We start from the raw sequence: 25,451 nt of genomic DNA on the forward strand, positions 1-25,451 counted from the left end.
ATACAGATGAACTCACAAATTCTGAAGGCAAGAAGAGTACTCCTAGCTCATACGATCGGATCATCAGCTGGGCACCATTTTTTTCAAATGCTCCCCAAGCAGCCTTGGAAAGATTGGCACTGTAGGGATAAACAATTCTGGTTGAAGCACACCCATGGCTGTTGATAGCAAAAGTATATGTAGTGGCTTGAGGGTTGGGATTTAAACCCAGGTCACCCTGGAATGTAGTCCAACTCTGCCAGGAAGCTCACTAGGTAACATATTTCACAGGACTGAAGTTAGGCTAAGAAAAGGAGAATGTATATGTATGCCAACCTAAGCTCCTTGGAGAGTGGGTACAATAAACATCCAACAAATGGTTCCTATGCACATAGCTGTCAGTGCAGAATGTGGCTTCTGAAGAATTCTACTTTTTAGATGTGCAAGGTATTGTGAATTCTGCCTTTTAAGTGCATTTGTACATATTTTCAGAGATAGCTGGTCAGTTTTTATGCAAAAAAATAAATGGACCCAACATTAAAAACCTCAACACTCAGAAACCAGTGGGAGAGCACTTTAAAATTCCAAGTGATTCCAATGCTGACCTAATACTGGCAGTCCTCAAACAGAGAAGCTTCAAGGGAAAATTACAATTTGAGATTGACAAAGTTGAGTTCATTCACAAGTTTAGAACAATGGACCCCTCCAGCACTGAATAGGGAAATAGGATTCTTTTCTCACTACAGATCCTAATTTTCTGCCCCCTCTGCTCTAATCAAGCTGATTACAATATGCATTGTACCTTAGCAATCTTTACAAGTATTCTTTACAACACTCCTCCCACCTTCTTACTGGGATATTATCACATAGATCTCCATTCCTACTCGTATCTAATAAAAAGAGCTTTGATTCTCAAAAGCTTATATCCTGAAAGTCTTTTGGAAAGTCTACTGCAACATGGCTATCCTCTGAAACTATTTTCAGAGATATGTTATCCTCATAAGAAAGTTTTGTGGCTGCAATTTGAACCCAACCCTGACTTCCCAGATTGGAAGAACGAAGATGACAAGACTTCATTCGTGGAATTCTAAAAGAGGGATCATCTCCATGACAAGGGATAAAGATCTCAAATGGCTTAATGGAGATTTTTTTTCATCTTTACATGTGAAATGAATGGGGGCCTAAGTGATCACTGAAGCAGAAGTGGGGGGAAGAAACCTTACCTACTAACAGAAGACTTACCTTGTAACTAAAAACCATGCAATCTTTTGGAAATCTGGAGATACTCTCATGTAAGTCTTAATGTGAGGCATGGCATGGCTACGACCTGAAGTTTCAGCTGACCATTTGCTCAAGTGGAAAAAAAAAAAGGAAGACTGGGGTGAAGCCACACATAATGAAGTTTCAAATCTACCCTATCCCCAGCTGGCAAGCCATGGCTAGAAGTGATTTTTACCATCTTCAACTAAGGGATGCATTGAGTACAAGAGAAATCAATCACCAAAGCTTTTCTGCCCTCCTTTGGGTCCCTGCCCAAGAAGCTCCTCTCAAAGGTCAGGTGACCCTTTGCAGAGAAATCTGAGGTGGCATAAAGGAATACAGCATGGAGAAACTGTCAATCACAGCAATCACACCCATGCACATGAATGCGTACACATATGGTTCTTTGGGTCCAGGCCATAATTTTCTAAACGTTTATCTTGTTAGGGAGTGATAAATTATTCTTGTTCAAACACTTAGGATGGCTTTTTTAAAAAACAAAAACTACCCAAGAAAAAAGAAAAGTGTATCCCGGCACCTCATCGTTGTGGGATGATTTAGAGCATAAAATACCTCTTAGGCTGTAGCTTTCATAAATCAACAGGTTGGGGAAAAATAGCCTTTAAGATTATATATGAAATCTCAATTTACATGAAATTTTAACTGAACATCCCAAAGTTTGTCTAACCTATATCTCACAAATTTAATTTATACAGGAAAGATATTATGTATTTTTCGGAACAGACAGCAATCGTATTCAAGAACAAACATGTGTTGGATCTCAAAAACAATCACTACAGTTGAGAAAGCAGAAATTTTGCCAAAGACGTTGGCAGATTATAACCCAACAGAAATAAGATGGGAAAACAGAATTAAAAAAGAAACGGGAGGGAAAGTAGTGCCTTTTAAAATTATATAGTTAGAAATTTGGAACAGAACTGAATCAAACTTAGATAAAATAAGTTTTAGGCAATAAGTAATAAATGTGATAACTGATATGGAATATGTGATAGTCAAAGAGTAATGTAATTCAATGAGGTTGACAACATAATTGTAATTTTGAATGGCAAGTTTCATATACATTGTTATATTTAGTTTATGTTTTAATGTGTTTATGGTTATTTGAGTTGGCTAAAATAAACTTGTGGAAGAAAGAGGAACAACAAAGATTGTGCAACTTACTGGAAGTAAGAGTGCAGCCAAAGCTGTTTCTGTGCAGTCTGTATGCTATATGGAAGAGAACCACCAGCTGCAAGAGAAAGAGAAGATCACTTAGTCACAGTTAAACGTGCCACTGAAATGGAATCTCATTAAATAATGGAGTGGCGATTATCTACATTTTACTCCAAAATATTCCCTTCAAAGAAAAATAAAACCAGCTTTCTTCATCACCAAAAAGAAGAAAAGAAAAAAAGAAATAGATTTAGTAGGAATATTTGCAAATTGTTCACACTCCAGCATTTTAAAAAGACTACTCTATATGCAGATTCTATCCAATTATGTCAAATGGGAATTGCAGCACATCAAGTCAAATCAAGATGAATCAGTCAATTGAAACAGGTCTAGATAAAAGTGCCTGCGATAGGAACTTGCTGGTTTACATTAGTGGAGCGTGCATTCATACACTACGTGTTCTGGCTTTGCCATACATATGAAAAGATTACGACAGTACACGACAATTTAATAATACCATATATAGATGCTAATCTTGTACACAAGGGCATACATAACCAAAAGACAAAACAACGAAAGTTGCCTTCTGTTCTCCAAACTATTCAAGTAGGTCTTAAGATGCCATTAAGAGAGCCAGTGTGGTGTAGTGGTTAAAAACAGTGGTTTGGAACGGTGGACTCTAATCTGGAGAACTGCATTTGATTCCCCACTCCGCTACACGAGTGGTGGATTCTAATTTGGTGAACCAGGTTGGTTTCCCCACTCCTATACATGAAGCCAGCTGGGTGACCGTGGGCTAGTCACAGTTCTCTTAGAGCTCTCTCAGCCCCACCTACCTCACAGGGTGTCTGTTGTGGGGAGGGGAAGGTGATTGTAAACCGGTTTGATTCTTGATTAAGTGGTAGAGAAAATCGGCATATAAACACCAACTCTTCTTCTTCTTCATTGTACTTTTAGTGAGTGGGAGGGACCGTTCTTAACAGGGGGGGCGGGGGGGGGGGAGAGAGCAGCATGTGCCCCAGTGGGGAGCTGTCATACCCCCTCTAGTAAAGGGTGGTGGTTCCAGTCTTGTGGTAGGATTTGTTTGGGAAACAGCCAAAAAACTGATGTCACCTGTTAATTCAGTGTTATTGGTTCTTGTAGGTTACAGTGTTTAAACCCACCAAGAAAATACAACAAATGCTATGATCAGCAAAAGACAAAAGAGACCCCCTCACCTCTGCAGGAGTATATCGTATACCTTGCAGCTGTGGAGAAGTTTACATTGGGACCACAAAACGCAGCATACAAACAAGGATAAAAGAACATGAAAGATACTGCGGACTTGGCCAACCTGAGAAATCAGCAGTGGCTGAACATGGACTGACACAAACAGGACACAGGGTCTTATTCCAAGACACTGAAAGACTGGACAATTCTACCAACTATTTTGTCAGATTGCACAGAGAAGCCATTGAAATTCATAAACATCAGCACAACTTTAACAGAAAAGAAGAGAGTTTAAGAATGAATAAGGCTTGGCTTCCTGTTCTGAAAACCTCCAGACTAACAAAGACAACAGTCAACAATAGCCATGCAGATTAGCTTTGGATTTCACACATTAACAGATCACTTCAGGATACAATGGTTCCATATTAACATACCACACCCTCATTAGCACACTTTCTTGATACTTACAGGACAATGATTAGCACATGACTTTTGCAGGACAGTACTCAGCTCAAACCCAACCTCTTTCTGACTATATGTTACTCTTCCTACACACTTGACAACGAGAGACACTGTCCTTCAGTGTTACTACTCTGAAGATGCCTGCCACAGTTGCTGGTGAAACGTCAGGAAAGAAAATTCCAAGACCACGGTTACACAGCCCGGATAACCTACAAGAACCAATGAACTCTGACCGTGAAAGCCTTCGACAATATTTTAATTCAGTGTTATGCTTTAAACTGTTTGGCTCTAAATCTAAATAAATAGGTAGATTTCTCATAAGAAGCCAAAGCTGAACCTAGAAAGCTTTCGGCAGCTGAAACAGAGGCCACTGCACATTTACACTAGATTAAAGCATTGCAACCCTTTGCAGCACATCTCTGCACTACAAGCAATACAAAGAACACACAGGGAACAAAGACTGCCATCCCATCCTCCACAAATCAATGGCAGCAAGAGGAAAGGCCTGGCAGACCACAATATGAGCCCAAAGTCCAGGGTCAATTTATATATATTTTTTAAACCTTGTACACTTTAGTACTGTTCTGTATTTATAGTGGAAAATCCAGTTATATGCACAAAAGGAATCAATATGGCATACACAGATTCCAATACATTTTCAGGGTAGAGTCTGTAAATTAATGTAATCCAATATACCAGCATCTGCTGTAAAATTGTAGTTTAGTGAGAGAGAGTCTCAAAGGTTCAGACATTCCAAAGGATAGACATTCCAGACAGTCTTGGGTAGGGCAATGGAGGACACCTATAATAGGAGGATACTTGCTTTCAGAAAACAGCCCAAGGACCAAGAATATTAACAGACTCAGCTCTTTGCCAGAGCTAAAATTTGACGAGCTCGGTGTTGTACTACTTGATTGCTAATTAGAGCAAACTGATTCTATATACTCAGTATTATGGCAATATTCGGAAAGTGTTCCCTGAACACAAGCATAATTATGATTTAGTCAAATCTCTTCCAAGTACAACTATTGGTTTTAGGTTGAATTCAACAATAATGCTAGTCACTGTAAGCTTTGTAAATAAATCTCTAGCATAGTAATGCCATACACTGTTTAGAAATGATTTCTGAGAAAACACTCATTTATTCTATTTAATTTTGCCTCCTTGCTTTCTACATTATACACAAAAATTTATACATTTTTTTTTACCTGGATAACCTTCCAAACTTTGCCTCACATTGTCCACAGTGGGATAAATCTAAAGAACAAAATATAGTAAACAAGTTAGCTGTAAAAATTTCAGTCTTTAAGGTACAACAAGACTCTTGTTTATTTTTTGCTCCAATGGATTAATAACTACTTCTCTGGATTTAAAAGGCATGCAACATCATCATTAATCTCAAAAATTACTAATAACACAGTAGCATTCAATGGTTTTGCTTTACAAAAGTGAAAAAAGAACAAAGGCTACAGATTGTTGAACAAAGTGAAACAGCAATAAGCTAGGAATGTTTGTCAGGGGACCGTGCTACAGCATGAGAATCATTTTCGAGAAAATGAGTCCTGCTCAGATTCCACTGAATTAATCAAAGCACTCTCTTTTAAAGGGCACCTAGAATCTTTAAATACATTAGGGAAGTTACCTTTTAACAGAAGCATTTAAAGTAATATTACAAAACAAGATCATATAAATGTGTCAATTAGCAGCAGCACTGATTTTCTGTATTTTTTTTAACAATGGTACAAAAAGCAATCCATACCAGATTAATGGGAACCTCTTGATTCTTTAGAGGCTTTGCACTGTTTCCTAGTGTGGCCAAACTTTGCCTAAACTCTGAACACAGCCATTTGGATTGGTCAGCTCCCATGGATCCAATACTTGAGAACTGCCCTATTACAGGCCAAGAATTTTCATCAGGTACTTGCATTGCATGATCTTTTAAAAGCTGTTTGGGAGAAAATAAAGCCAAACACAAAAAAAATGACTTTAGCACATCAAACTGTGCTGAACTGTATAACTTGACCAGGTAAGGTATGTCATGGAACTAGATTTCCTTCTTCTTAAATGTCAGTCGCTCTGACTAGCTACCGTACATACCCGTGTATAAGCCGACCTGCGTATAAGCCGAGGTGCCTAATTTCTCCCCAAAAATTGGGAAAAATTAGGCACCCGCGTATAAGCCGAGGGTCGGCTTATAACCCCCCCCCCCGCAGGCTTACGTGGGCTCCCGGCAGCAAGCGGCGCGGGCCTGGCGGCGGCGGCGGCACAGCCCGGGGCAGCCTCCCTGCAGCCGCAGGAGGCCCCCCCAGGCCGCCCCGGCCGGCGAGAAGCGGCGGCGCGGCCCGGCGGGGGCCGGGGCAGCCTCCCTGCAGCCGCAGGAGGCCGCCCCAGGCCGCTCTCGGCAGCAGGAAGCGGCGCGGGCCCAGCGGCGGCGGCAGTAAGTTTCCCCCCTCCCTCCTCCCCTCCCCTCCCATATTGACCCGCGTATAAGCTGAGTTCAGCTTTTTCAGCCCTTTTTTGGGGCTGAAAAACTCGGCTTATACGCGAGTATATACGGTACTTGCTTGAATGAGTGTCTCTTCCAGTCCTACATACTGGATTCATAGAATCATAGAGTTAGAAGGGACCACCAGGGTCATCAAGTCCAACCCCCTGCACAATGCAGAACATTCACAACCTCCCCCCACACCCCCAGTGACTAGAAGATGGCCAAGATGCCTTCCCTCTCATCATCTGCCTAAGGTCACAGAATGAGCATTGCTGACAAATGGCCATCTAACCTCTTCTTAAAAACCTCCAGGGAAAGAGAGCTTACCACCTCCCGAGGAAGCCTGTTCTCCTGAGGAACTGCTCTGTTAGAAAATTCTTCCTAATGTCAAGACAGAAACTCTTTTGATTTAATTTCAACCCGTTGGTTCTGGTCCGACCTCCTGGGGCAACAGAAAACAACTCGGCACCATCCTCTCTATGACATTCTTTCAAGTTCTTGAAGATGGTTATCATATCCCCTCTCAGTCTTCTCCTCTTCAGGCTAAACATACCCAGCTCCTTCAACCTTTCCTCATAGGACTTGGTCTCCAGACCCCGCACCATCTTCGTTGCCCTCCTCTGGACACGTTCCAGCTTGTCTACATCTTTCTTAAATTGCGGTGCCCAAAACTGAACACAGTACTTTAGGTGAGGTCTAACCAGAGTGGAGTAAAGCAGTACCATCTGGACACTATACTTCTGTTGATGCAGCCCAAGACCACATTTGCCTTTTTAGCTACCACATCACACTGCTGACTCATGTTCAGTGTTTGGTCTATGAAAACCCCAAGATCCTTTTCACACACACTACTGCGCAGACCAGTCTTCCCCATACTATAATTATGCATTTGATTTTTCCTACCTAAATACAGAACTTTAAATTTGTCTTTGTTGAAGTGTATTTATTAGTTCTAGCCCAATTCTCCAGCCTGTCAAGATCATCCTGTATCTTGGCTCTGTCTTCTACCGAATTTGCTACCCCTCCCAATTTAGTATTATCTGCAAATTTAATAAGCATCCCCTCTATTCCTTCATCCAAATCATTTATAAAGATGTTGAACAACACAGGGCCCAGCACAGATCCCTGAGGAACTCCACTAGTCACTTCTCTCCAAGTGGATGAGGAACCATTAACTAGCACTCTTTGGGTGCGATCTGTCAACCAGTTACAGATCCACCTAACAGTAATAGGATCTAAACAACGTTTTCCCAATTTGTCAACTAGAATACTATGTGGAACCTTATCAAAAGCCTTACTGAAATCTAGATAAACTATGTCTACAGCATTTCCCTGATCCAGCAAGGTAGTAACTTTCTCAAAAAAGGAGATAAGATTAGTCTGGCATGACTTATTCTTGAGAAACCCATGCTGGCTCTTAGTGAATCAGATCCATCCTTTCTAAATGCTTAAGGACTGATTGTTTGATGATTTGTTAAAAAACCTTTCCTGGTATAGAAGTCAAGCTGATGGGTCGGTAGATACCCGGATCTTCCTTTTTCTCCTTCTTGAAGATGGGGACAACATTTGCCTGTCTACAATCTCCTGGCACCTCACCTGTTTGCCAAGACTTTTCAAAAATAATGGACAGCGGCTCAGAAATTACATCTGCAAGTTCTTTGATTATCCTTGGATGCAATTCATCTGACCCAGAGGATTTTGTTTCATTTAAAGAAACTAGGTGTTTGTGCACTACCCTAATACCAATTCTAGGCTGCAAATCCCTTCCCTCATCATGTGTTCTGTTCACTATAGATATTAGTGCTAAATCACAGCTATAAAGCTGCAGAGATTTTTTAAAAAATCTTTTTTATGCCATGGAAGCTGTTTTAATATACTATAGCAAGAAACAGCAGGTTGTGAGACACCATAGGACTAACTCATGGTGGCATAACCTTCCATGGACGGGAGCTCCTCTAAACACATGAGCTAGTAGCAGGGTACATATATATGTGGACAACTGTGTGAGCACCCAGTTCCATAGAGCCCAAGTGCTACTCAGTGTGTGGCCAACTGCCACACTCAAAATCTTTCTAAGACTATGACAGGCTCCAGGCCTGAATGTTTGAGGCCCACCGACACATACACACTCTCTGTTATTGCACCCTGTATCAACGTAATTTTACCACAACTCACACAATTTGTTCTCCAAGATCCTGACAAAGGGACACACAGTTTCTACATTCATTCTGCCCAGTAAAGTTTTTAATGGATGGTGGGCAGCATCCCAAGACATTATTTCCTTCCCTAGTTTTTGGGGCTTCCAATATACACTCGCCCTTGCTTTGGGGAAACAAGGGGTCCCCCAGTCACCACAGACCTTGGCCAATTACATGCTTCCACAACAAATTATAGTTTGTTGTAATGTCCACATCACAAATGAGGGGTTGTTCTCTATCCACCAAACCTGGATGTGGTTTGGAAATCTGGGTGGGAGGCAGAGGACAAGCCATCACTGGATTTTGAAATTGAAACAAGCCTCCTTACCCATGCCCAAGGAGGATGAGAGAGGGAGTGGGCAGGCTTGTTTCCATAGCAAATCATGGTTTGTCATTACGTATGGGGTTTGTTATTCATGCCACAAAATCTAGGCCGAATCCCAAGTTACATTATTTCTTCAACATTCAGCACAAAAATGAACTCTGCCTTTGACACTCCAACTGGGAATGCAATTTCTGTCTCTGTGTTATAGAAGCGGGGTTCCACGCAGTACGGGCATATTCCTGGCAGGTTATTTGCGGACACTGAACTGCTGCTTAGCTGAAGCTCCTTTAAAATAATAAGTGCTGTATATGCAAGCAACCTACTTCAGGAGCAGAACAGAAATACAAACCCAAATATTTTATTATGTACCATTTACTTATGTGTAGCAAGATTCAAGGCTGATCACTCCTATCCGTTTCAAGAGCTACCAAAGAATTGTGTGGGAAGTGATCAAGGTTAACAGCACATACACAAGACAAAGAAAAGACCAGACAACGGGACATCAAAATCAGTACCTTTCTTAGCCTAAGGTGACCCCATTTTTCTTTGTCATTGTTTTGGTATCGACCCGGAGTGGACCCAACAAGATACACTCTAGAGAAAAATACATGCAAGATGCCATGTACAAAATTAGGGGAAATTGCATCAATTTGTGTTATTATACATTTCAGAGGTATAAAGAGAGGCAGAGGAAAATCATTTTGAAGTTGCTATTGTCCCGGTTAAATTGCTTTTTCCAAAATTGTATGTTTAGCAATCATGTTTCATTTAATGTCTTAATTTTAGCTCTATTCCCACAGGCATTTAAGGACATAAGAACATAAGAAAAGCCATGCTGGAGCAGACCAAGGCCCATTAAGTCCAGTAGTCTGTTCACACAATGGGCAACCAGGTGCCTCAAGGAAGCCCACAAACAAGATGACTGCAACAGCATCCTGCTTGTGTTCCACAGCACCTAACATAATAGGCATGCTCCTCTGATCCTGGAGAGAATAGGTACGCGCCATGACTAGTATTCGTTTTGACTAGTAGCCATGGATAGCCCTATCCTCCGTGAACATGTCCACTCCCCTCTTAAAGCCTTCCAAGTTGGCAGCCATCACTACGTCCTGGGGCAGGGAGTTCCACAATTTAACTATGAGTTGTGTGAAAATATTTCCTTATATATGTTTTGAATTGCTCACCCACCAGCTTTAGCAGATGACCCCCGCCTTCTAGTATTGAGAGGGAGAAAAGCTATCCACTTTCTCCATACTATGCATAATTTTATAGACTTCTATCATATCTCCCCTTAACCTCCTTCTTTCCAAGCTAAAGAGCCCTAAGCGTTTTAACCGCTCCTCACAGGCCACAGCGATCAGGCAATGTTGCTGTTCCAGAACTGTGTGCTTATTTCAATATATACAGCTTTATGAACAGACTTACCAGCATTAACAGTTTGTAAATAATGCAGACCACCATGACTGGGATAATCTATTAAATCTACATTTAACTGTGGCACCCTTCTCTATCTTTACCAGGTCTTAATTTATCCACCCAGCTGTCACTACACCTCTTCAAAGGAGTCCCTGCGTTTCGCAAAAAAAACCCAACTCTATATTATACCTTACACACACTTTAAGGTGCTTAAGGAATAACACAAAGAAAGGAAAGATGTCAAATGGTTGTCTAGAAATGAAGAATACCCAGATCCAAGGACTCCAGTACAGTTGCTTGAAGATCCTAACAAAACGACTATGATTTTTAAAGTGTGTATATTTGTTAACTGCATTCATACCTTCATCTACAGGCAGCTGTTCTGCACTAAAGAAAGAATTTCCACTGAACTTTAAAACCTCAGAAGAATATTGATCTTAAATGCACTTTGTGGAGGAGCAGCAGCTACACCAGAATGCAAAGATCCAAGGAGCTCCTCTGAGATCTGGTTGTAAGATTTATTTCCATTTATTCACTACAAACTAAATTCAGTTCCTGTTTTCCCTTAAGTAATCATGTAGCTAAGAATTGTTATAAAATATTGCTTATCTTGAATTCTAATTTTTACTGTGTAATTCAAAACAATTTTATACCACTACTGTCAAGGAAGTTTCCATGTGTAAATGGGCTCCTGTGTTCTCTCACTTTAAAAGCACCAGACCAAAATACACATGATTTACCTTGTTAATAATTTGACATTATAAATGTAAAAATCTTTTCAGAAACTAAAGTAGAAACCAAAGACAGCTTAGTGATCCCGCTGTTCACTATGTTCACTCAGAGCAACTTTGTTCCTAGAGGAATTCTTACCTGAGGCTCCCTGCAAATACATATGCATCCAGTGGTAAATTTACACAATTATTTTTAGAAGTATCTGTAGCTCCAATTATGTACCTGGTCTCTGAAAGATCATGTTGCTTGATTACTTCAACCCATTCATTGAGAGTTGGGGATTTGTACGACATCAAATAACTGATCAGATCAGACTTAAAATTGGTACGAGATTCACCAGCAGATCCAAGAGTTCCAGGTGGCAGCTTTGGATATAAAGGACTTAGCCATATGCTAGAAAATAAACACGAAAAGAATGAATGCTGCATTGCAAAACTGCTGTACTGCACTTGTTTACTATAGTCTAGTAAACAAATAATTGATAAATTAAGCTGTGACAATTTCAGTTTTTACTTTTTCCAACCCAAGCAAAACAAACTCTTTCTATGGGATTGGATCCAAAGATCTTGCAGCAAAATGGAGCTTGCTTAATGAATCTGTGTTGCCTCCTTCGTGCTGCAGCCACCTGCCCCTCTGAAAAACTACTTCCCAACATCAAGGGACCCTTGGCAATTTTATGGGATGCCCAGCAGGGGGATGCACTGGGGAAAGCAATGTGATGTCCAGGAACCACCTCAAAAGAAGAAGAAGAGTTGGTTTTATATGCCGACTTTCTCTACCACTTAAGGAAGAATCAAACCGGCTTACAATAACCTTTCCCTCCCACAACAGACACCCTGTGAGTTAGGTGAAGCTGAGAGTGTGTGACTAGCCCAAGGTCACCCAGCTGGCTTCATGTGGAGGAGTGGGGAAACAAACACGGTTCACCAGATCAGCGTCCACCGCTCATGTGGAGGAGTGGGGAATCAAACCAAGTCCTCCAGATCAGAGTTTTCAGCTCCAAACCACTACACCATGCTGGGTTGATGTGAGGATAAAATGGAGGAGAGGAGCGAGGATAAAATGGAGGAGAGAATGCCATAAGCTGCTTTGGCTCCCATTTGGGAGAAAGGCTGGGTTCAAATGAATTAATTAATTAAATAAATCCAGTAGTGTTATGAATAGATGCTCGGAACTAGGCAGTACCTTCTTTTGGTCTCTGACATAGTCTCAAGCAGACTACAGACATAGACTCCTAATCTTTCTACACAGCTTTCCACCATCCCTTCCCATAAACTCTCCAAGCAAATTCTCCTACCCCTGCTTACTTGCTTCCATTCAACCTCTTCCATAACCATTTCAGTTGCAGAGAGGGGGAGAAGACAGCAGAGCATCTATACAAGTACATGCAATGCAACCAAATGAGCTGTATGCAATAACCAAACACAAAGGAGCTGTATGTAACAACCAAACACGATCAAGACAACATTGGCCTAGTTTGGGCTATTACTTTAATTTGCACAGAAACAGCGTAATTTCACCCTTATTTAAAAGGACTTTTTCCGAGGTTAAGTATCTAGAAAATGTTCCTGATCTGTGGTACTTATGCAAACTCTGAAAAACATCTTACTTTTCTCAGGGTTTCTAGTGACAGAAGCAAGAAGAAATAAGTGAAACATTATGTAGATATCTTTGCAATATGCTACTTTCATCTTCAGAAACAATAAAACCATTATTCTATTGACACACTGAACAACCAGGACTGTTGCTAGTTATAGACATTTTCCATTAGTTAAGCAGACATGTTTTTTCTCGACTTGATGACAAAAAATGGTTCTGTGGCTTAAAGCCAACTACTGGTTGTTATATTTGATACATTTTCTATGTTCCTTCCTCTATGTAATTTTCCTTCAGGGAAAAAGATTAAGGAGTGCTATTGAGAATCAAACCTAACAACTATTTTCTGCCAGGAAACAAATTGTTATAAAGAATAAAACTTATCATCAGAAACCTGTTTTCTGTACCCGGTTGAAAACAGGATTGAATGGCTCCAGTGTGTTCTGGGCAAAGTGACCTGAGCAACCATCACCTGTCAATTTATCATCCAGGTGACCCTTTAAAGTCTAAGAGCAGTAAAATATCTAATGGTCTGAAGTTTATATCTATAAATATGAAACGATGAAAGACTTCTATTTCGTTCTTAGGACATTACAACAAGTTTATACAAGCCTATATGGCCTAAAAACCTGTCCCGATTCCTTCCGAGATCTACCGAGGACAGTAATCAGATTAAACATCTACTTTTGTCTCATTTCTTTTTTGAATAGCATCTTCTATGGAAAATGGCTTGGGCCTCTTTGAGGCATGGCAGGGAGCTAGAACAAGATGGCATGACTTCTTCTGATAATGGAATAGAGAACTGGGAGACCACTGCAGGTTCTGCAGAAGCAGAGATCTTCATTTTGGAAGATGTGGGGTACACAGTCCGGCACTTTCTTGCAAGTTTAGACTTCCAACCTGAGCCCAGTTAACATAATAAAATCTCTTACAATTTATTTCTGAAACCATGAGCCTTTACTATTATAACTATTCCTATGCACTTTTACTAATAACTATTATCCATTTCAGAAACTACTGGGTAAAGAGTGGGTCTCTTAATTATACTGTCTGAGACTGCCTAACCTGGAAGCCTGCAAGGCACTTAAGGCTGGCCAACAAGAACAGATCCCCTAGGAAACACGACAACTCAAAGGCCATCAAGGAGGCAATAACAATTTACGGCATATACTCCCATAAGCCACATTAAATGTAGTTCAGAATGGAGAGTGGTTCTGCACTATCCATGAATCCTGCATTTTATAAGGACTCAAAATGTATACTATCATTAAGTGGTAGTAAGGTTTCTTTGGCATAAGGTTGACAGAGTTGTCAACAGCCAGTTTTTGTGTATTCTGACGTTCTACAAACAGGATCGTGTCAAAGAAAGAGCAGGCTATTTGGCCACGTTACTGAAATCATATCAATCAGAAATTCGAACAAAATGTAACTCTCGCTTCTCCAGCACTGCACATCTGGGGCTGGCCTGCTCCTCCTTGAAACTAGAGTGAGCCCTCGCTTGCTGTCACCTGAGCTTAAGAGTCTGATCCTAACTACTGTGCACAGCAAGCAAGGACTAGATTAAGGGTGCCACAATGGCCTTTCAGCAAGGCCAGCCCATAAAGTTGGGAGTTCTCTCATGGCAAGGCACCTGCTTTTCTTCAGGCACTTTAAATGTAACCACATGGTAACAGTATAATTTTTTAACCAAGTTCAAGATGGATGAACTCAATAGGGATTACTTATGAAATAAGGTGAACAATTGAGTAATCCCAGGCTAACCATACTTTGATTACACAGATTTTCCCCTCCCTTCTGATTTAACCCTGACTGACTTCGGCCAACTCAGCTAATGTTTCCAGTCAATTCAGAAAGGCATAAGACATGTGCCGTTGCTGAGCGACCACACACAATCCCACTTTTATTTCTGCCTCCATGACCAATGTCTTCATATATTTAACACATTTACAGACTGTACTCTCCAAACAAGTTGCTTCAGGCAGTTTCCAACATAAATTCCAACCAAAACCAACAAGAATGAACAGAAGTCAATTATAAAAAAACAACAACAGTTTTTATCTTTTCTGTCATCTAGACAAACTACTGTATTATGCCTAAACTTTGCTTCAAGCTCTTAAAATTATTTTCTTCCTTAACTGTAGAAAAAGATGATGCTGATCAGTAATCAACAGAGGTTGAAGCAGGGGCAGTAAAGAAGATCCTAAATCATGGGCAGGCCCATATGAGCAGCAGGCAATTGTTACAGTACCTTAGTCCCAGAGGCTGTTTAGAACTTTAGAAGTGAAAAGCAGCACTTTGAATTAGACCCCCGAAACAGTGAAGTTCTTTAAGCACTGGTGACTTATGCTGCCTGCAGTCAATACAGCCCAGGTCAAGCTCAACTAGCACGAACTCTGCTAGGGAGTTAGGCAGCTTGATCTGATTGATCTCAAAAGAAGAGCCAGGGAAATCTGCAGGAACAGTCTCACCGTGCCTAACACCACTGCAGGGCCAGCCTACAATCTTCTGCAGACCTGGTTAGGTTTGCAAAACCTCAGGTGCTAGTCCCTCACTATTCATTCTAGAACAATATGAAGGATATATGTTCCTTGCTTATTCCTTGAGCCAATTCATGGTGCATACGTATTGAACTTCAAGGCTGGATGAACTGAAGAGTGGGAATTACTTCAAAGTAGACACAGAGGAGATAGACTTGCCAGTTTATTAGATACCACATTTTTCCTCCCCAGGTGCTTGATGTTAAGCAGTCAAGACTGCATCCAGCTCTCCAAAGCAAATGCTGCTGAATACCTGCGCTGAAGCCGATAAAGGCCCAAATACTAGCTAAAGTCAGGCTTAGTTCAAAGCACAGCCATGCCTTCTTGCTGATTAATACTGTGTATGCTGTTTTGGAAATGTGTATTGCATTTCTGCAAGCTGTCTGGGCTGTCCTCTTGAATTCTACAGAGTAAATCAGCCATGCCGTTTGCTACTTACCAAAGTAGTACAGCAAGGGGCCTTCAAGTGAGCAGCCAACAGTCTTTTTGTTTTGCCCCTTAAAAGGCTCAAGCTGGCAGCCTGCAAAGTCCCGCAAGTTACTGCTTTCTCAGTCTTTTGCTCAGTCTTTTGCTCAGGAGCCAAATGTAAATACATTAAAACTGCTGTCACATTCTGATAGCCCAGCACCCCCCACACATACACTTCTTGTCTGCCTTCTTGCCAGCACAGCACTATGGAGAGCAAAGGGCAGGGTGGAAGACTAAACTGATAGGGGCTGTGGTTAACTCCAACAGATTTTTTTAACCTCCCCATTTGTAAATATATGTTCCAAGTGGGTTTCACAGCTAATTCAGGAAACAACTGTGGGTGGAATTACAGAAGTCCTCCTAAAACAAAATTTGTGGTTTACCAAAAAAACCCAATCAAGATGCCAAGATAAGAATATTAAAATCTCTGCACTTACCCTTGTGTTTTCTGGTACCAGTCATCTTCAATAAGATTAGATGTATGTATCACGACACGGAGGCCTTCCTCATAATACAACAACATCATTTTCCTACACAAAGCAAATTTTAACATTCATCAAAGGAAGGAAGTATTAAGAATATTCAAAGTCAGAGGTCTCAAAATGCCAGATGTCTCTTTAACATACAAGACATAACTTTAACACAGACAACATTTTGCCTACACATTTTGTATAGATTTCATGTGTCATTTTTTAAAACTGAAAACATGTCATGTTATTGCGGCTTCCCTCCCCAAGAGCTGGTTGCCTTAGAAACTGATACTTGAGAATGAAAATGCACTGGGGAAATAATACGCTTAGTTCACATTGCTGACTCATTCCAAGACCTCATATAATACCACTGACATTACAAACACACAAAGCTCAAAAATTAAAGCAATCACTTATTCAGAAATTGAACATTTCTTGCTGCGCATTGTAACATTCAGAACAATCCAGACCTGGAACATTAGTGAAATGCCACTTCCAAGCAGAAAACGTTAGCTGCACAATGATAAACGGATCTATTATAAAAACAGGAAGCCGGACCAATATTACAGTATTTTTGTCATCTTATAAAAAATAGATTTCATTATAACCAAGAGAAAAAAAAATTACAAGTTGTTTGATTCTAACTCCATACCCACCCAAGGGTTGTCAGACATTTTGCACAAAATTCAGATCTCCAGCGGCCAGTCAGAAGCCCTGCTGGGCAAAATCCCCAACTGGTCCCACCCACTTTCTAAAAACACTCAATGGGCGCCAGGAAAGATGTCAGTGGGCACCATGGCTCCCAAGAGTGCCATGCTGGGGATGTCTAGGCCTTTTATTCAGGGATGTTTCCCCGCAGTCACCCCCCACCGACTGCTTTGGGGCTTCCTTTTGATTACGCATGCCTTTCCCACCCATCAGAGATCACCTCGCTCTCCCTGCGCATTTTGCCCGCATTTTCCAGATTCTGGCTAAAATGGCATCTGGAAAACATGGGCAAAATGTGTGGGGAGAGCCAGGTGACCTCTGACTGTCGGAAAAGGCATGCATAATCAAGTCGGTGCAGTCGGTGGGGGTGACCGCCGGGAAACGTCCCTGAATAAAAGGCTCTAACCAAGACAATTATTCTCAAATCACATAAATCAGTCATAAATCAATCATAAATGCTGTGTTTCAATAAAACCCTACCCTTCAATGTTCATCTAAGTAGTGATACTAATGTCTGCCAATCAGTTTGAATCAGCCGCATATTTACACAAGCATAGTTCTGCAGAAAATAGATGCAAACTAGTTTTTTGTAAGCTAGATGCTGTATTATTCTAAACTTTGCTCTGGTACACACATATTTATAATAATTAAGCTCTTAAAATTATTTCTCCGCAGCACTGCTTTATTGATCAGTGGTATTTTTTTCTACTGACTACCAAACTTTCCCCAAGAGCCCTTGGTAATTACACAGAACAAAGAAATCTGCAAAACACCCTCAAGTTTCACAGGTACTTGCACATCCCCTTTAAGGGCTTCATGTTTAATTCTAACTTGTGTCAAGGAACACACACAAAAAACACAACGATTTACTGTAATATCACATCACACATTTCCCCATGAACGACACCCAATTTTCTAGAATGGGAGCAGGTACACTGTGATGTGGGTTTTCTGGAAAAATGAGAACTGGAAAGTTATCCAATGCCCTAAACGGAGCACTATGTGATTTAGCATTTTTGTTCTGACTTAATATTTAGTTAATACTGTATTGACATTGGCATCCAGAGCAGCAGCCCACAAGATGTAGAAAAAGGAAAGAGGTTACCCCCTAGCCCCTCCCACCATTCTCTACTTTATAAGGAAATGCTTTGTGCAGTGGCCTCTTTAGTTCCCAGCCTATGATTAGAGACTCTGCCAGCATCTGTATAGATAGCCCAAATTTTGAAATTATCGTATTACGAAATTATCATATTTATGGTCAAAACTGCTTTAGTCTCATCGTATTTATTGCCAAAACTGCTATTGTTACTTACGTGTGGTGAGTTCCAAAGGCAATATCCAACTTAGCCTACAATAAGAACAGCATTCTTAAAAGATGTTTTCCGGAACAGCAGATCTCATTGTTACACTATTTTAAAAGAAAGCTACTTTGTATTAGCTTACTGCTCCCTGGTGGCCTCAACACAAATTGCACAACAGTCCTTTCGCCTCATAATTATGCACATTTTCCAATTCTAAAAGTTACTCCCTAGGTTACCCAGGGCAGGGAGATCACCCGACTGGCTGCTTGGGACAGCAAATGGTTAGAAGGCAGCACATGGGAGGAGGCAATGGGAATGGCCTCTAAGATCTGTAAGTACTGCTGCAAAGGGCCTTTGTTGCAGCCCACCTTGGAGCTGGCATGGCTTACATGAGAGGAGGGGTGCACCCTGCTGCTGCTGTCAGGTTCAAGACAGCCTGCAGAGCATCTCTGCAGCCCACCTTGGATTTTGAGGGTGGGTGACCTGCTGCCATCCGGGTCCAAGCTGGGATACAGAGCAGACTTCCTTGGAACCAGCAGGGGATGGCACATGATGAAGATGCTCGAAGCCACAAAATGCTGTGAGCCAGCCCTGGGCTTTGTGCGTAACACTCCACTAACAGGGTTATATATTGCACTCCGCTCAACTCAGATTTGAAGCTAAAGGTATCTGCTGTTTGTGGAAGGGCTGTGTTACACCTCATGCTGAGTTAATGTGTGCAAAGTGAAACAAAATCCGAAGGCATTCTTCTGCTTGGGCAAGCAGAAGAATTCTATTGAACTGATCTATTGTAGTGCTGTTCAGTCTTCCGTAAGCACCAGAAAAATAATGCTAGCAGCTCGTGGTTCTTAGGCTCTAACCTTTCTGATACTGACAAAGCTCTCTCAAAATGTAAAGGCAAGCGATTTATCTATACAAGAAAAAGGATTTTGCTAAACTGATTCAAAGAAACCACAAGTGAAAACAGATCAGACTGAGACACTGCAAGAGATAATTGAGAAACTTAGATGGGTTATTTTGACTTGGGATGTTCCCATTGAAAATCACAGCGTAATTCATATGCTGTGCTTTTCTGTCCACTAAAATTTTCCATACTACAAATACAAAACAAGAAGAGTTGGTTTTATATGCCGACTTTCTCTACCACTTAAGGCAGAATCAAACCGGCTTACAATCGCCTTCCCTTCCCCACAACAGACACCCTGTGAGGTAGGTGGGGCTGAGAGAGTGTGACTGACCCAAGGTCACCCAGCTGGCTTTGTGTGTAGGAGTGGGGAAACAAATCCAGTTCACCAGATTAGCCTCCGCTGCTCATGTGGAGGAGTGGGGAATCAAACCTGGTTTTCCAGATCAGACTCCACTGCTCCAAACCACTGATCTTAATCACTACACCACGCTGGCTCTCCCCCACCCTGGGCACCCCCAAATGCCTCTGCAACGCTGCTCCTGGGAGAAGGGGCTCCCACAGAAGCTGCAAGCTGGGGGAATTGTCAAAAATTGCCTCCCCCTACACATCCCGAGCTTTTCTACAGGATCGAAACTAGTGAGAAGAATAAGCATACAACACTCTTCAAAACCAAGGAAAAGCAGACAGCTTTAGAAATCTTTTTTTTAAATAGGATAGTGGAGATAGTTAAATAGGAGAGCAGTGGAGATATTCCTCTAAAATGGATGAAAAAGACTCAGTCTCTCTGAACATGCAGGCCTCTGCATGATTCCCACAGATGTGCTTAAGGGTAGGGTGGAGTGTGACTGCAGCCTAGTGCTTAAATGTGTAGGCTGGATCCTGATGCTAGAACAGGGCTCAGTATGCAGTCATCTTCAGAAACACTGGCAATAGATTTTCAAAGCAACCCTTTAATGGGACAAAAAGCTGTTGCATAGAAAATGAGAGTGAAGTGGAACGGGACTCCTGTCAGGTGCAGCAAGTGAGGGGGGGGGGAATCCTTCCCTGTTCCACTTTATTGCTGCTTGATGAAAGAAGAATTGTGCTTATGCTATGCATGCAATGAGTCAGTGTGCATGACAGTTGACATAGGTATGTGCTCATGGGGACAGAGCTTATATTAAAGAATGTAACTGTGTGTGCATGCCTGCCATCCACACATGAGAAACACGCATGTTGAGGCTACCAGCTGATTCCAGAATACTTATTACTGGCTTAACTAGCTGCCACTCCTTGTTACTATTTTTAGTGGCTGCGTTGTTTTCAGCTGCTTAATTTTTAAGTGTTTTTATCATTATCTTGTAGGACTTTTCAGCGCCCAGCTGATCTGTGCAGGCTACAGGCTATAATACCACTTCCAAACATATTCTCCATAAATGCTTTAAAAATAATTTTTAAACATTCTTTATGTTTTGCTGATAATGTTAACCATGTAAAAAATTAAATAAATAGTGAGAACATCTGACATTGCCCAGTCTTTGGATGGAAAACTTCTAAAAGCTCCTTGTAACTGCTAATATTTTAAGGTATTTTTTTAAAAAGAAGATAGTAAGTGTAAGGAACAACATTCACCGTGTAAGATGTTTTTACAGGATATTCGCTCAACATAGTAAACAAAAGGAGTTTTTTTTATACAATGAATACAGGTAAAGTTAAATATTAGTTAAGTAGGCCAAGAACACCAGCTTCTGTACAAGATACTACTGGTGGATTGCAACACAGAAAACCTTACTTTTGTTAATAAAGAGATGACAAAAGTATATTACCTGGCATAAGCGAACATTTTTATAGGGTTTTGCTTCTTCATGCAGCTCAGCCTTGGATTCTCGTTTTTCTCCATGGACAATTAATAAAGGTTTGTCCCTTAAAGTAAAAGAAAAATTTATTAGAGGATTCATGGTATGTAGAGCATACACGCGTAAACACACAAGGAGAGGGAAACTATAGCAGCCAACTCCATCACCATTCTAAGGGCATTAATTGGAATGTACATATTGAGTCTACAAATCTTCAAGCTTACTTGTGTAGGACCTACAGCACATGATTAATATTCTCTCTTTTTCAGGGATGGGCTTGCATGCGAGGAGGTTCATGTGGGACAGGACACATTACACAGCAACCTAAGTGAAAGATTTCTAGTTATGCCTGCAAAAACTAACATTTTATGGAACAAGACCTCCAGCACTTTGAGCCTGAGGACACCTGTAGAATTCTGACACAAGGTGGTAGGTGCAACCCCCCCCAAAAAAGGGGCCACCACAGGAGGCAGAGCCAACCACAAATATCACAGAATTAACGTATTTTTCGCTCCATAAGACGCACTTTTTTCCTTCTCAAAAGTGAGGGGAAATGTCCATGCGTCTTATGGAGCGAATGCTGGCTGTGCGCGTGCACGTCGGGACGGCGCGAGCCGGCGTTCCCCACCCCGATGGCCCGCTGGGAGGCGGGCGGGGCGCACAGAGCCGGCTGGGTGTGCGCACGTCCGGATGGCGTGAGCTGGCGTTCCCCGCCCCGACGGCCAGCTGGGAGGCGGGCGGGGCCGCACAGAGCCGGCTGGGCACGTGCGCCGGCTAGCTCTGTGCGGCCCTGCCTGCCTCCCAGCTGGATGTTGGGGCGGGGGACGCCGTCCTGACACGCACGCACCCAGCCGGCATTCACTCCATAAGACAAGTTTTTAGAGGAGGAAAACAAGATTTTTTCTTGTTTTCCTCCTCTAAAAACTAGGTGCTTCTTATGGAAAGGTGTGTCCTATGGAGCGAAAAATACGGTAGTTTATGCATAACTTTGATAGTAACATTTCAGGCTGAAGATCTGGTTAACAGGATGCCTTTCAGAATGAACGTATTGTTTTAAAATATTTCCTTGTATACACACAGTTTAACTTTAGCCTGGCAAAGAAGATCCTTGTGCTGTGATGGACCCTACTGTCGAAGCAATGTTTTTAAAAATCTGCATGGCCATTCAGGTCTCCAGTGGCCAGTCAGAAGCCTTACTGGGCAACAGCCCCACACACTTTCCAAAAACATTTGGCGGACACCATGACATGCATGGGAGCCACGTTGGGGACCCTGCTGTAGAACAATGCACCTAAAGTTTCATGATATTCAAGTAAGCAGCTTATACATAACATATTAATCGCGAACAACTTTGTGAGTGTCCCATCAAATAACAACTGACTTATAGCGACCCCATAGGGTTTTCAAGGCAAGAGACACTCAGAGGTGGTTGTGACTGGCCCAAGATCACCCAGCAGGCTTCATGTGGAGAAGTGAGTTGCTTAATTTTAAAGTGTTTTTTATCATTATCTTGTAGGAATTTTCAGCGCCCTTGGGTGTCTCAATTAGAAGCAAAGTGATGGTGCATAAATAGCTGTAATAAATACTGCTGTTAAGCAGCTGCAAAAAAAGTGAAATGGTCAGGATAAAAAAGTGGTACTAAGCCCAGACCACAAAACTCTTCCATAAGGACTGCATCAATGACATACATTGCAATTTTAAACATTATACATGGATGGTGAACCCCAGGTATGATAATGATGCTTATCACCACTCAATGGTAAAATGGTATTGAGCAATAGCTGTGAATCAATAACTTAACTGAAAAGTCTTTTGCAGTTCTCACTGAAGATAACAGCACCAGCTAATGAAAGGTAGCCTGTACAGCAAGTATACTGATATCATTTAATGTACAATGGCCAACTGTAAAGTATAAATGAGGAATACGAAGGAGGAGTCTAGTTAGTTTTTATACTCAGTAAAAGGAACCACAAGAATATAGAAAGGCACTGTAAGAGGGAGCTCCTCTCAAAGCAAATTACCTGAATTCTTTTGGGTACTGCTTGACAAGCCACTCCACATCTATACAATAGTTAAACTTGGCAATGTAGAGAAAAAGAAACATTTGTTAGAAAAAGAATAGTGTCTATAAAGTGGTATTTTCTTATTTGTAATGGTGTGTGTGTATATGTGTGTGTGTGTGTACACACACACACAAAACACCTCTTAAGATTTTTTCCCCATCACAAGTCTATTGTAGAAGAAGGTACACGTGGATTGGAAAGTGGTGTCAAGTCCCAGCTACTGAAAATGTTTTTCTGTAAATTTTGGGTTCAGGTTTATTGGGCCTGATTATTTTTTTGTAAACCCGGAATAAGCCAAATACCCATACCAGTAAATTTCATTATTCGGTTTATTTCCGGGTTTACCGAAAAATTCAGGCCCATTATAGTCTATAGGGATTTTTTTGAAGCTCGGGGGGAGATTTTTGGAGGTAGAGTCCCCAAATGTGCAGCATGGCTGCAAGGGACTCTCCTTAGATGGTCACCGGAGTTTGGTGAACTTTGGGACAGGGGGTCCAATTTTATAGGCCCACAAAGGGGTCAACCCCATCCTTCAGGCATTAGCGAGCTGAGCCGTCCATTGGTTTTTAGGTTCAGAAGTTCAGCATTGCCGAGGACTGGCGGAAAAAGCCAATTGGCAGGCTAGTGCCTCAAAGTCTGGGGACTCCATTTGTATCTGGGGCGCATATGCTTTATCCATATTAACCCACTGAACGGTGATGGATGGATGGACGGCTGTGTGGTTGCATGTTGGTCAAACCAAGTTGGCTCCAATTACACAATCCTGACCTCAAAAGGGCCCCCAGCCATGGGGCCCTAACAAAAACAGTCAAAAAAAGGAAGAAAAAGGGGAGAAAGTACAAAGCCATGCCTCTGAGCAAAGGCGAATACATGAACCCAAAAAATCCAAATAAATTAAAAAATATTTATTCAGCTTTTTTGGGAGTCGCCTATTCAGATTTGGGTAGATACCCAGGTTTTGGCATTTGGTAAACCCAAAGCCCTAAAATTATTGAAACTGCTAATTTCGGGTTTATTTTTGGTTCAGGTTTATCAATATGGACAACCCTAATCCCAGCCCATAGGGTTCTCAAGGCAAGAGAGGTGAACAGAGGTGACTCTGCCATTGTCTGCCTCTAAGTAGCAATCCTGGACTACCTTGGAGGTTTCTATCTAACTACTAGCCAGGGCCCATCTGGCTTAACTTCTGAGAGCCAATCTATTTCCTAACATTGCCACACATACATTAAATGTGTACACAAAATAAAGAACAGTTTAAAAATCAACATGGCAACTAAATATCTTCATTCCGGCAAATGTTATTTGTAAGTAACACACTGTATGCCTTCACAACCTCCAATATAATTTCTTGTAAGAATGTAGAAACATAGGTTATATTACATATTTTTGGAAAATTTAGGGCTTTATCAATAAAACAGATCTGCCACAAAAAAGATCTGCCCTTTGCTAACAAAATACATATGTGCATGCATAATAGAGAAAATAATGGTGGCTACCATTTCCAAAAGACAGCATGACAAACTATCCTGAGAAAACTGTTCCAACTACATACTGGAACTACAGGCAATCTGAATGAGCGATATAGTGCTATGTTTCAAAAAAGAAATATGAACACACCTTACCTGAGCAGATGACACAAGAGTCCCAAAAAGGTGAGACAAAATATCTGTAATAAGTTAGAAATGATATGAGTATTACTGAAATAGAAACTAACAAATAATTTGCTTTTCAGTTGAGTCCATTCACAAGTATAACTATCAGACATCAAGTAACAATTAACAAGGGTAAATAAATCAAATGATGTACATGGCATGTATGATGCAGTCTATGTTGTTTTAATAATAGAAGTAGCTACTAAATAATTTGTGATCCCCTACACCACACATTATAATACTTATTCAGTTCTCTGCGTAAATATGTATGCTGTTATACCCTTCAGTATCAGTCTTGTTATCAATACATTCCTATCTTAAAAGTAAAAGTGTATACTCTTCCATTTATAATTTGAGGTGACTAACCAGTCATTCCAGATTAAAACAACTTTTCAATAAATCATAGCACTTAAGCAAGATAAATGCCACAACCATTTCTCCTAAGCTATATATTAAAAGTTGCATCACTGGAACAAATGCCATTTGTAAAAGAACAGATCTTGCACTGCTCTCTAAAAGGAAGCAAGGAGCTGGCCCTACAGATCTATCTAGTATTTTTATCCTGTCCTTCCAGCCAAGGCACTTAGGGTGGCACACATAGTTCTCCTTTCCCATTTTTCCCTCTCCAAAACAGTGTGGTAGATTAGGCTGAGAGAGCACAACTAGCCCAAG

At 41.2% G+C, this 25,451-nt stretch overlaps 1 protein-coding gene across 1 annotated transcript in view; it reads right to left on the bottom strand.

Annotated features, from left to right (window-relative positions):
* The window catches only part of TDP1 (tyrosyl-DNA phosphodiesterase 1), a 39,083-nt gene that overhangs the window by 12,871 nt on the left and 761 nt on the right, over positions 1 to 25,451 (bottom strand). Inside the window, exons 2-13 of the mRNA XM_056851165.1 lie at positions 24,750 to 24,793; positions 23,086 to 23,141; positions 21,035 to 21,131; positions 18,335 to 18,369; positions 16,281 to 16,373; positions 11,465 to 11,635; positions 9,610 to 9,688; positions 5,843 to 6,028; positions 5,292 to 5,340; positions 2,422 to 2,488; positions 1,222 to 1,329; positions 17 to 119 (exon numbers count right to left, since the gene is read on the bottom strand). Coding sequence (XP_056707143.1) covers positions 17 to 119; positions 1,222 to 1,329; positions 2,422 to 2,488; positions 5,292 to 5,340; positions 5,843 to 6,028; positions 9,610 to 9,688; positions 11,465 to 11,635; positions 16,281 to 16,373; positions 18,335 to 18,369; positions 21,035 to 21,131; positions 23,086 to 23,141; positions 24,750 to 24,793 — 1,088 coding nt within the window. The remainder of the gene's footprint in view (positions 1 to 16; positions 120 to 1,221; positions 1,330 to 2,421; positions 2,489 to 5,291; positions 5,341 to 5,842; positions 6,029 to 9,609; positions 9,689 to 11,464; positions 11,636 to 16,280; positions 16,374 to 18,334; positions 18,370 to 21,034; positions 21,132 to 23,085; positions 23,142 to 24,749; positions 24,794 to 25,451) is intronic.

Source organism: Euleptes europaea, chromosome 6, assembly GCF_029931775.1.
Source record: "Euleptes europaea isolate rEulEur1 chromosome 6, rEulEur1.hap1, whole genome shotgun sequence".
NCBI classification, from domain to species: domain Eukaryota; kingdom Metazoa; phylum Chordata; class Lepidosauria; order Squamata; family Sphaerodactylidae; genus Euleptes; species Euleptes europaea.